Source organism: Jaculus jaculus, chromosome 23, assembly GCF_020740685.1.
Source record: "Jaculus jaculus isolate mJacJac1 chromosome 23, mJacJac1.mat.Y.cur, whole genome shotgun sequence".
Classification (NCBI taxonomy): domain Eukaryota; kingdom Metazoa; phylum Chordata; class Mammalia; order Rodentia; family Dipodidae; genus Jaculus; species Jaculus jaculus.
This window is the reverse complement of record NC_059124.1, coordinates 397,718-410,699: the sequence shown is the minus strand read 5'-3', so window position 1 is coordinate 410,699 and position 12,982 is coordinate 397,718. Positions and strand designations below refer to the sequence as shown.

The 12,982-nt window shown below is 46.4% G+C and overlaps 1 protein-coding gene across 5 annotated transcripts in view; it reads left to right on the top strand.

The window, feature by feature from the left end:
* Grin2b (glutamate ionotropic receptor NMDA type subunit 2B) overlaps positions 1–12,982 on the top strand; it is a 632,026-nt gene that overhangs the window by 568,818 nt on the left and 50,226 nt on the right. For all 5 annotated transcript variants that reach the window (XM_045139704.1, XM_045139703.1, XM_045139702.1 and 2 more), the window contains one exon: positions 2,412–2,641. In XM_045139704.1, the coding sequence (XP_044995639.1) occupies positions 2,412–2,641 (230 nt within the window). The remainder of the gene's footprint in view (positions 1–2,411; positions 2,642–12,982) is intronic.

Below are 12,982 nucleotides of genomic sequence, written 5' to 3'. Positions count from 1 at the left end.
AGACGCGTGCACCCCCTTGTGCATCTGGCTAACGTGGGACCTGGGGAACCGAGCCTCGAACCGGGGTCCTTAGGCTTCACAGGCAAGCGCTTAACCGCTAAGCCATCTCTCCAGCCCAAAAGATTCTTAATTTTAGCGACCAACAAGAATTGCTTGTGGGGCACTTAAAAGACAAGGGTAGGGCTGGAGAGATGGCTTAGAGGTAAAGGCACTAACTTGCTTGCGAAGCCTAAGGACCCAGGTTCAGTTCCCCAGAACCCATGTAAGCCAGATAGATGCACATGGCGGCACATGCATCTGAAGTTTGCAGTGTGGCTAGAGGCCCTGGCACACCCATTCTCTCTCCGCCTCTCTGGTAAATAAATAAAAGTCAACTAAAAAAAAAAAAAAAGACAAAGGTACTTGGATCTCATTTCCTGTCTTACTTAATCTAGGGTGGGGCTTAAACTCTTTATGTCCCAAAATTGTGGTTATGTTGCGTTAGTGGCGGCAGAGGAAGTAAGGCCATCCATTGTTGGCATAACGAGAATCTCTGGGCTTGTCGTCAGGTAGCCTCGGTTTGGTAAATGTGCTCCTTGGGCTTTGGGAAGATTATGAACTCCTCTGCACCAGCAGACCTCCTCATAGAGGCCTGTTTTTATATTCAGTTGTGTTTTCTGGGGCGGGATTCAGCAAGTCTCTACAGACTGGTATGGTGAGTAGCTTCCCACTTAAAGTAACCACGGAAATAGTTAAAGTCCACCTAGAAACAATGGCCTGTAAAACCCCAGCAGGAGGGGCATGAACAAGAAACAGGCTGTCTGAGAGTTCACAGGAATGGAGATGTAGGTCAGTACTATCAAGATCAAACGTTAGCGTGGACTGTTAGCGTGGACTGCCTTTTCCGCCTGGGGAAAATAGGAAACAGGGAGATAAAATGCAGATTCACGGACTCATAGCAAGAGCCCACATTGACCCTATCCTCAGATGGCCCACTTCGCAAAGGAATCCAACACGATGCTCCCTCTCAACCTTCAGTCTCCTTAGAGCGTTTTTCAGCTTACAGAACTGACTTGCGAACAGCTTGTGAGTTCCACGTCTGTTGTGCGGAGCTGGGTTCTCACGCGCAGATGTGTGCGTGCGTGCGTGCGTGCGTGCGTGCGTGTGTGTGTGTGTGGTTCAAGGTGCGCAGCCCCCTGGTGACTGAGCAGATGCTGCCCGGATCACAGCTAGCATCGTAAGACCTGTGTTAATGTGTTGTAAAACCGCACGGGCAGATGTTCGCTTCTGCCGTGGAGGGACGGTGTGGAGTCATGCACCACACAGGCTCTTACCCTCTCTAGTCAGGGACAGCAGGGGCGTCACCATGCCCCATAAGCAGGAGTCCTGATAGGGGGTAAAGATCAGGCAGAGGGCCAGCTGTCAATAACAAGTACGTTTCACTCCTTGATGCAGGAGGAGAGACCCGGGATCGGTGACCTCCTCCGTGGGCTTCCTTGGCAGCTGAGAGGGTTGGCCTTGGAAGGTGCAGGGGGGGGTCAAGGATGTCTCTGAAATATTGGTTGCTATTGCAGCTGCCTTGCCATTGCTGGGACAAAACACCCGCTCAGAAGCAATTTACAAGGGAAAAAAAAGAAGGATTTTTTCCCCCACGTTTAAAGATTCAAGAAGTCTTAGCACATCCTTGCAGGAGATAATACTTTAGCCACTGGGCTTGGAGCTGGGCTATATCACACTGAACCCCGGTCCCCCAACGAGCCTCCTCTTCCTCCAGCAAGTCTCCACTTCCCAAAGGCCTCACAACGTTATCAAGCTGGCGCCGGCCAGCGGCCAAGAATCCAAAACCCATTAGGCCTTGGGACATATTTTATGTTCAAACCACAGCAGTTGCTACAGGTGCTGGAAGCTTAAAAAATAAGAGTCAGAAGTGTATTTACATTTGCTCAGCATTTGTGTGACTGGACTTGGAAGTTTACAACAATGGCGGGGGAAAAAATAAAGACTTCGCAGAATTCTTGCTGTTTTGGAAGTTGAAATACTTCCTAGGTAGTTACAAGTGTAAAAGTTAAGAAAAAATGAGAATAATGGCCCAAGTGTGACCATACTGGGATAATTGGCATCATTTGGTCACAATGGTTTTATATATAAAAGAGGGAGAACTAGGAATTGGAGACAGAACTCCACCCTCCCAGGGCCCTGGCTATATTTGTTTAGACTTTCTTCTTTTTCTTTCCTTAGGCTTCCAGAAAAGAAACCCAAACTCTAGAATAAAAAACTATTTATAAAAGTGCTTAATTGAGGTTGTTTTTTTTAAAAAAAAAATTTTATTTATTTTTTACACTTAGCAGGAACTTTCCAGACCTGTGTCCTAGACTGGTATAGGCCCATTCATTCTGGCTTACCTTTCTCTCTTTGTCTTTTTATCATACCAGAGCCAGGTGGCCCATCCTTCACCATCGGCAAAGCGATTTGGTTACTCTGGGGTCTGGTGTTTAACAACTCCGTCCCTGTGCAGAACCCCAAGGGGACCACCTCCAAGATCATGGTTTCTGTGTGGGCCTTCTTCGCTGTGATTTTCCTGGCCAGCTACACTGCCAACTTAGCTGCCTTCATGATCCAAGAGGAATACGTGGACCAGGTTTCTGGCCTGAGTGACAAAAAGGTAAGAAACCTATGTGAAACCTTCTCCCCCCCACCCCATTCCCTTGATCCCTTTCTGAGCCAAAATTCATGCGAACCAGTTCATTTTCTAAATGATCACAACCAGCAGTTCTCTCTTATGTTTTCTTCAATTAGGACTCAGGCGTAGAGGTCGGTTTCCCTACTGAAATAATGTGACTTTGTGCTTGCTTTCTGATCTGTAAAAGGCTGTCGCGAGGGCTCCCTGGGCTGCAAATAAGGGTCTTGGTATGCCCTGCTGCCCTCTGAGTACATGGCTGTCCTTGTGAGATGCGATGGGGTGCCCCCGCCCCAGGCCCAGGGCTGCCTGTGTGCGGTGTGATTAGAGAGCTGCCTCTGTGCACCTCTATCAAGGGGGGAGAGCCTCGCGAGCACAATTTTCCTCCCAGTGCTGCTTGGCTGTGGGCTCGCCTTTGTTCCTGTGCACCCCCGTGTGCTCTGGGGCTGAGAAGGAGGCTGTGCAACATTGTGTCTTAAAGAGAAGTAAAGTGCTGGGTAGTGTGATGATCACCCCTGTGTGGCGCTGATGAGTGTGTTGCACCGCCTCCCCCACCCCCAACACACACACATGAACCAATTTTGGGTATCCATACAGGCCTTGCAATGGAGGATGGAAGGGAGGTATCTGCTTGTTTCCACCTTATCTGGGTGGAGTACAAAATGCGTCCTACATGTGTGTGTTTCTGTAGGTTGGTCTGAAAGCCCCTTAGCTCCCATAGCAGGGTTGCCCCCCCGCCACACCCCCAGGAATGGGACAACTGGGACAGTCTCTGACTTACAGGGGCTGCCTTCAGGGAAGGGTCTGGGAAGACTCGGGACCAAAAGCATTTCGGCAGCTTTGCATTTGCAGCAAATTTTCGGCTTTTTGTTTTTCCTTAAGATTTAGAACTTGTCACTGCCACTGTGGACGAAGCCATGAGATACAGACAGATGTGCCCATACCAGTAGGTGATGCATGATCACATGGCTGGGAGGTTTTGAGGGTAAAACCCTAAGGAGATGGTGCTTTCTTTGGAGGCTCAAGGTCCAATTTCCCCTTTCACCCTTCGCTGAATATTCATCTAGAATATTCAAAAGCGTTAAGGAAGAGAAGCTGTTTACTGAGAGAATTTTATGTGTGTTTCACTATATTAATTACCTCCTTTTTGTTTTGTTTTTCGAGGTAGGGTCTCACTCTAGCCCAGGCTGACCTAGAATTTACTATGTAGTCTCAGGGTGGCCTCGAACTCACGGTGATCCTCCCACCTCTGCCTCCCCAGTGCTGGGATTAAAGGCGTGCGCCACCACGCCAGGCAGCATTATCTCTTTCTCTGACTATTCTTCCTCGTCGCTTTATTTTCATTCTTTAATTGAAAGCACTCTTTCTGGTACTGATGTCTCACTTCTTAAGATTTCACTTCATCACCTCACTCATGACTTGCTATACATTTATTCATATATTTATCCACCTGTTACGTAATCCGCTTTTAACCCATTTTTAAGCCTTTGTCGTATAGTCCCATCAACTTCCTCTGTTATTAGGATCCTAACTAGAAATTGATTTACACATCCTCCACTCATCCCCTGCTAAGACCGCACCGCCACCTTCACCTTGGGTTGACTTACTTCTGGAGCAGGTCTGGGACTAAGCATAACTGGTTCCTCAGGTTTCAACACTGGGGTGGGATTTAGCGAAGGCGGACCATGCCTTCCTTAAGTCAGTGGTGAGGCAGGAGCTTCAGGGGCCATGCTCCTATCTGGAGATTTTTCAGAGGTACAACAGGCCATGTGTTCACGTCAGGATATGACCAACATGTCACAGATTGTGCGCCCATGTAAAAGATGGCGGGACATCTCACCCTGGTCTGATTCAGAAATCGTACGATACGGGAGAGCCATTCCCCAAGCGTTGGAAGAGCAGAGTTTGGCAAGATGGCATCACTGTGCATCAACGTGGCAGTAATGTCGTGAGCCACAACCCTTTTGTGGACTCGCTGCTGTTATGTTGGGGGATCTAACATATTTATTACAATTTTGAAATGACTAAAAACATCTCTCGACAATGTATTTATCTTTCACAAACCTTCACGGGCCTCCCAGCCGCAGGTGGAATGCATTTGTTTTTGGACCAAACACAGTTGCGATGGAAGGGGAATTGTTTCTCCTTCCCATCTCTCTATACGTTGAAAGCACAGATCACCTGAAGCTACTTACAGCAGAGCCAACTGCATCTTTCTGTCTTCCACAGTAGGCTGCTTGAGTTCTGAAAAGTTCAACCTCACCAGCTCTATTTTTTTTTTTTTCCAAGCAGAGAGAGAGAGACAGAGAAAAGAGCTACAGAGAGAATGGGCATGCCAGGGCCTCTAGCCACTGCAAACGAACTCCAGACGCGTGTGCCCCTTGTGCATCTGGCTTACGTGGGTTCTGAGGAATCAAACTTCAGTCCTTTAGCTTTGCAGGCAAATGCCTTAACAGCTAAGCCATCTCTTCAACCCACCAGTTCTTTTGTCTGTAGCAAACACGACTGTGTTTTCCTCTGCTTGGATGTGGTTTCCACACCCTTTACAAATGACCTCCGCTCTCTAAAATCTCTGGCCAAGGCATCCTATATCCTAAGCCACCTCAACTCTTCAACTTTCCTGTCTGGCTTCTCTCCATGCATCTTTCTGTAAGGTTCTCCTCCTCATTCTCATTCATCAAACTCCTACTGAAACTTTAAGATGGATTAGAGGTCGCCACCATTATGTGGCTCTCCTTGATTCATCTGGGCAGCCAAGTCTTTCCTCTGCCATGGCAATTACTCCTGCCTCTATCACCACACCGGACTTCCACGTTCTGTTGAAATAATTCGCAGACCTAATGCTATCTCCCTCTGTCTGACTGTGAGCTCTGCGTTCAGTGATCATAACTTGCTCATCATTAAGACAGAATAAACAAAATCAGCAGTAAGGGAAGCGAGAGCACATGTACTAAGCGCCGCCTGCAGCAGCGGTGGACTCTGATCACAGCTAAAGCCACAGCACAGCGTGGAACCTTGGAAAGCTGCTGCATTTGTAAATGGTTGAAAATGGCTATCCAGTGTGTTTCAGAACCTCATGAATGACAAAATAGGAAAATATAAGCATCCTTCCAGAAAGTGTCAACATAATTTGCGTAATTATAGAAGATATGTAAGTTAACTAATGACCTATGACTGCATATTAGTGTCAGAAACAGTTTCACAAATCAGAAGGGGAGTATTTTGAAAGTGTGCTTAAAATGTCAAAATTCATATTAGTTTGACTCCAAAACACCTAGAGAAAACAAAAATCTTGTGACTTCTCAATACATGAGAAGGACATTCTCTGAATTAGGAAAGCAAGAAAAATAATCCAGACATCGAAACAATACTGTTCAGAATAGAAATGAGATGGTTTTGAACATTGTTTTTCTGATGCAGTTACATTCTCATCAAAGAAAGTAACATTTACAATAAAGAAGGTTTCCTGAGCTTTTGAGGACTATCATGGGTGACATATCTTCCATATAATTCAAATCAAGTGGTAATGAGTATCTCAGAGTGGTGATGGAAAGATATTTATGGCCATTAGATGTATAGCTCTTTTTTTAAAAAAAAATTGTGTTTAATCTGTGACAGAAAAAAAAAAGATATACTGAGATTTCATTGATGTTAAGATAGATAACCATGGGGCTGAAGAGATGGCTTAGCAGTTAAGGTGCTTGCCTGCAAAGCCAAAGGACCCAAGTTTGATTCCCCAGGACCCACATAAGCCAGATGCACAAGGTGGCACATATGTCTGGAGTTCATTTGCAGAGGCTGGAGGCCCTGGCACACCCATTCGGTCTCTCTCTCTCACTCTTTCTGTCTCTCCCTCTCTCCCCCTCTTTCTCTCTGTCAGATAAATAGATAGAGAGATAGATAGATAGATAGTTAGATAGATAGATAGATAGATAGATAGATAGATAGATAGATAGATAGATAGATAACCAAAATGTTTAGACCTAAATTTCCATGAAAGCCTACTTTTGCTGGATGGCTTCCATTTTCCAGGCACTTTACAGCAAATGCAGAATTATTTCACTACATGACTTAACCAAATGTGGCACAAGTTCTCACAGCCCTGTGGCACATTGTTTCAGGTCTTCCAGTGGCAAGGGGGTGTCAGAATGGCTAGTGGCACCTTTTCTCCTGACAGAGGGTCCACAGCACTTATGCTTAGAATTCTCACCTGTCCAGATTGATGTCCCATTGCGCTAGCTGCCGGACAGAGTATGAAGGGCAAAGAGCTCTGCCAGGTGCATGCTTGCTGGGTACATTATCCATGTCACATCTTTGTGTAATCTCTCATCCAGGTGTCATTATTCCCATGAAGATGTACAATTCTGGGACGCTGAGCAATGTCCCCTAAAATCATGCATTATGAAGTGACACAGGACAAAGCTGAAGTGTCTGTATGGTTGACTTGAAAAGCCTGTCTCCTGGGATCTTTCCCTTGTAAATAAAGTTAAGACAGGGGCTAAAAAAGAAAAAAAGAAAGTAAGGTATATTTCTTTCCTCATTGCTGTGACAAAATACCTGGCAAAACAACGTAAAGAAGGCAGGGTTTCTTTTCGCACACTGTCTCAGCAGGGAAGTCACGGGGGCAGGACTGGGAGATGACGCCCCTTGCCTCTGCTCCGGAAGCCCAGAACTAAGAGGAAGTAGAGCTGAGCTAAGAAATGCCGGCATCGCCGCCCCCAGTGACCCACTTCCTCTAGCAAGGCTCCCCCTCCTAAAGACTCCACAGTCTTCTCTAAGGGCACCACCAGCACCTGAGCCAAGGACTCAGGTGACGGAACCGTGGGGTCCATTTCACATTCAAACCACCATCGTCAGTACTGACAGCCCTGCTGGACCCTAATTCTTGCTTCCTGTTTAATCCCTTCCCCGCTCATTATTTTTTTGGGGGGGAGGGTTTTGAGGTAGGGTCTCACTCTAGCCCAGGCTGACCTGGAATTCACTATGGAGTCTCAGGGTGGCCTTGAACTCACGGTGATCCTCCTACCTCTGCCTTCCAAGTGCTGGGATTAAAGGCATGCGCCACCATGCCCGGCTCCCCACTCATTGTGTTTTGATTGAACTTTAACCCGATATTTTGTGCTGGACATGATGCTGTAACTGCTATTGATAGTTCTCATAAAGGTTACCATTGTTATGATTGATGAAACACCCACAATGATTTTTTTTCAGCTCTTTAAACTAGACATAGTTCCAAATACATTACGTAGATTATTTTATGTAATGGTGCTATTGATACGTTTATTTGTAGATTAGGCAACTGAAGTTCAGAGGTTAAGTAACTTGCCTTTATCAACCCCCCACCCCAACAGTATAATACAAACTTAGATCATGGTGATTTTGCTAGTCAATCCCATATCCTTTATCAATGCTTAACAAGTGACATCCTTCTTCCTGTACTAACTGTGTTATCTAATGAATGGATCCCTAACAATTAAACAATATTCTATCATTTATACTTCTCTTGACCAATGTCTTGGGGCATTGCTTTTAAAGAGACAGTAACAGGGATTTACAGTGCCTGGGCAAGCTAATGGCTTTCAGATTGATTTTAGCCTGAGCTTAGAGTGACCTTGACCTCTAAGACATTGTTGGGTAGTAAAAAGTGGCGATGTTTTTGGGGGGAAAGAAGAGTCATTTATGGGAATGAGGTCTGATTGAAGGGAACCAGAGAGGTTAGAGACGGCGGATGGCAACAGGCTCTGGGGTACAAGGCTACTTTCTGCTTTGTGTATTTCTACCACAGCCGTAACACACCAAAACTCCATTTTGTGGTCCCTTTCCCGAGGGAATTCTGGGAAATCTTCAAAGAGGGCAGCTGTCCCTGCCTGCATAGTGGGTGGGCTTGCGTTCGCCCATTTTGCTAGAGCCTCCGCCCTGCCTGGAATGCTGGGGGGACAGCCAGGATGCCGTGCAGCATATCCAGGAGGAAGGATCCTGTGGCTTTTCCAGACAGATGACTTGTCTGTGTTACTAAGAAGTTCAGTGGGGTCTGGAGAGCATCTTGTGGGAGATGTAGGCAGGTGTAATGGTTTAAATGTCCTCTGCCAAAGCCATGTTGAAATTAAGTGACATGCCAGCAGTATTAAGAGGTAATTAGGTCATGAGTGCTCCGGCCTTGGGAATGGATTCATGTCGCCGTCTTGGAAGTGGGTTAGTTATCACAGGCCTGGCTTTGTTATAAATGCCAGTTCAGTTTCCTCAACCTTTTGCTCACACCTTCTTCCTGCTTCCGTCTTCAGCTTCTCCACTATGCGATGCCTCTTGATGCAGCAAGAGTCATTGCCAGGTGCCAGTGCCATGCCCTTGAACTTCCCAGCCTCCAGGACTATAAGAAACAAATTTCTTTTCTTTATAAATGATCCAGTCCGTAGTACTCTAGTAGAGAACATAAAGTGGACCTCTCAACATCAGGGTATGACTTTTATATCAACGTGCAAATAAATAAGCAAATATGGATTCCAGATGAAAACCAGTCTGTGACACGCATATTTATGGGGCTAAATAAACAATTGGATGGCCATTGAGCGTGTGTGGAAATGGGGCCATGGTTCCCATTCTGCAAATGTATGTTCCCTGCCCGATTAACTTTGGGCAGAAAGCCAGCAGGAGACAGCTAACTCAAATCCGATCTGTCGTCTCCTGGTCCTGGCCAAGACCATCTTTGTTACATCACAGAATACGGGGCTGAAAATAGCTTAATAAGGGGAGGCAGCCAGCATGTCTAACAAGCCAGGGGACCAGAAATGAAGGCTCAGGTTGGACATCTATGCAGTGCAGAAAAATGGCAGGGTTTGATTCATGCACAGGTGTATCCTGGGAAGACAATGTGTCAGGTGTGGTGGCACAGACTTTAATCCCAGCACTTGAGAGGCCGAGGTAGGAGGATCGCTGTGAGTTTGAGGCCAGCTTGAGACTAATTTCAGGTCAGCCTGGGCTAGGGTGAGACCCTACAGGTTGGGAAATAATGCCCAGAGGCATTGCCTCCCCCCAATAGCTGAGTGCTGCTCCAACAACACATAACCCATGGGAAATACCAACAACCCCATTGAGGAGAGTCCCCAGTGGAATGGGGACAGGGAGAAGGAAATAGATGAACATAATCTGTCCATGCAAAGTACGTTCTTTTTCCGTTTTTCTTTTTTAATTTGAGAGAGACAGAGTCAGACAGAGGGAGAGAGAAGGAGAGAGAGAGAGAGAATGGGACGTCCAGGGCTTCCAGCCACTGCAAATGAACTCCAGATACATGTGCCATCTTGTGCATATGGCATACGTGGGTCCTGGGGAATCGAAACTAGGTCCATTGGTTTTTCAGGCAGATGCCTTAACTGCTAATCCATCTTGCTAATCCCAAAGTATGTTCTCAATAAAATAAATAAATAAAACCAGCTGGGCATGTTGGAGCACATCTCTAGTCCCAGTACTCAAGAGGCAGCGGAAGGAGGATCTACATGAATTCGAGACCACCCTGAGACTACATCGTGAATTATAGGTCACCCTAGGCTAGAGTGAGGCCCTACCTCAAAAAATAAATAAATAGCCGGGCATGGTGTCATACGCCTTTAATCCCAGCACTCGGGAGGCAGAGGTAGGAGGATTGCTGTGAGTTTGAAGCCACCCTGGCACTCCATAGTGAATTCCAGTTCAGCCTGGGCTACAGTGAGACCCTACCTCGAAAAAACCAAAAATAAATAAATAAATAAAGACAGCTGATCAAGAACAGGTCTGGTGAAAATGGTAGGAGAGTAAAAATCCTGAAATCCTGGGAGCAGACTATAGAAGACTCAGAATACATGTGGTGAAGAAAGGAACCTCTGGCCTTTATTTCCTTAGTTGATTAGAGCCAATCAAATGCTGTACATGGACTGTCAGCCTACGAGTACCCTTCATTCCTGCCAGGGGGACTGCTGCCCAAGTGGGTCCAGAGTAGACCTTGGGTCTTGGAGCATTTGTGCCTGTCCTTCAGAGTTAGTTCCCACTACCACTTCTTTGCTGGTTTTATTTAAACCTGGCTCTACTATATCCCCCAAAAGGCATCCTTGAGTCGTAATTCCTGTGTCCATCTTCACTGAAACTGGATGTAGCCAACCACACGGTTAAGTTCCAGGCATCAGATGGACCCCACATTCATTCCTAGAGGGGCTCTTGAAATTGTCCCTTCCTTTTATACATCTTCACCCCCAAGTGACCACCTGCTTTTGCCCATGACCTCTCACATGAGATACTTTACCTCTGTGCTCTAACATCCCAGTGAGGACCGCTTAGTAGGTTGAGAGAGATATGCACATCCCAACCTTGAGTTTGGAGTGTTGGCATCATTTTGGAAAAAGACTAGGTTAAGATCTCAAGGTTGAAATCCATTCTGACTTATAGGTCTAGATGTAAAGTCTGATGACAGATGTCTTTCTAAGCAAAAGGCAGGGCAACTTGGCAGGGAAGAGGAGAAAAGACAGAGGGGAAGACCATGTGAAGATGATGATGCGGCCACTGAAGGGATGGAGACATCGGATTGCATGGAGCTGCCAGAAGCTGGGAGAGGCGAGCAGTGGACTCTCCCTGGACCTTGAGAGGGAGCCCAGCCTAGCTAACAGGTCAGGTTTGGAGCTCACAGCCTTCCAAACTGTGTGAGAGGACCCTCGACCTGGGCTTACTGTTGCGGTTCTCTTCTGGTTGCTGTGACAAACATCTGACCAGAAGCAGCTCCTGGGAGGAAAGGGCTTATTTCAGGCTTACAGCTTCCAGGGGAGCACCATCATGCTGGCTCACTCTAGCATCCACAGCACAGAGAGAGACCAACACCATCTGCATAGAACAGTTAGAGCTCAAACTGGCTTTCTACACACCCTAGGGCGGAACTCAAGGTCTGACCCCAGTGACACACCTCTTCTACAGCAGGGCTCCACCTACTGGAGACCAAGTAGGAAGCTTAATGTTAGTTAAAAACACCCAAAGGCTATGGGAGGGGCGTGGCCTTTGCATTCAAACCACCACAGTCCCTGCCATGGCATCTTTGTGTCATTGTCTGTAGCTTGAGCTTTGGGCCATTGCACACTTGAACTTCAGGTCTTCTATTCTTTTTCTGTTTTGTTTTTTTGAGGTAGGGTCTCACTCCAGCTCTGGCTGACCTGGGATTCACTGTGTAGTCTCAGGCTGGCCTCGAACTAACAGCAATCCTCCTACCCCTGCCTCCCCAGCGCTGGGATTAAAGGCGTGCGCCCCCACGCCTGGCCAGGACTTCTATTCTTTGTCTCAAAATCCTCACACCTGGCTACAGAGTCCACTCCTTCTGAAATGGCCCTGTTCCCATTCAGTCCTCCTTTTCCTAGGTATTAGTTATTTCACTCATGACTTTGGCCAAATGCCCTTAAAGAAGGAAAGGTTAATTTTGCTTGAGAGTCCCAGGGGATCCTTTTTCTTGATAACCAGGAAGGCCCAGCAATGTGTCCACACTCAGAAATCAGCACATGAGCATGAAGTAGGGTTGGGCTGTCTATAAGACCTCAAAGCCCACCTCCAGTGACTCACACCTTTTGCAAGAAGCACCATCTGCCGGTAATCAGCTAATCCAGTGTTCAAACACGTGAGTTTATCAGGTACATTTCACATTCAACCCACAGCAGCCTAGAACGAACATGGCACTGGAGATCTTCAGAGACGTGTGTTACAAGCAGAGAGAGTTGCTTCCTGCTGGTTAATTTTAAGGTGCTGGGAAGGAACCTAAATGTCATGATGTTGTCCCTAAGCCTGATTAATGTCATTTCTCAATGTGTGACGTGCACACAACTTTCTCTAAGGCCTCTTGTGATGTCAGTGTTAAAGAGGATTGAAGGCATGCACTAGAAGATTGTTGTGAATATAGTTCCTTCATGAGAAAAATATTATCAGCGTGCTGTTTTCCTGCTCTGGGTTGTAATGGGCAGTTCATATTACAGACCTGGAGGAAATGCCACTTGATGATCAAGGACAGGTCACTTGTTTTTTTATCAAAGGCAGACAATTGATTATCTTACTTACACTGTAACGGGATGCTAGGGGTCCAAGAAAGTCCTTGAACCCCATACCCTAGGTTCACTTCTAATTTTAATCAAAGAATTGAATAAACAAAAAGACTGCGAAGGATAATTATTTAATTATTGTATTTATTGAGGGAGATACAGTGCCAAGGGAAGGCACCCATATGGCTAGAGATTCCACGTAGAGGGTCTGGAAAAAATTGTGGAAAGAACCGAGAGTAAAGAAAGTTCAAGGAGCTCCTGCCATGTGGGGAGGTAGAAGGGATAAAGAGCC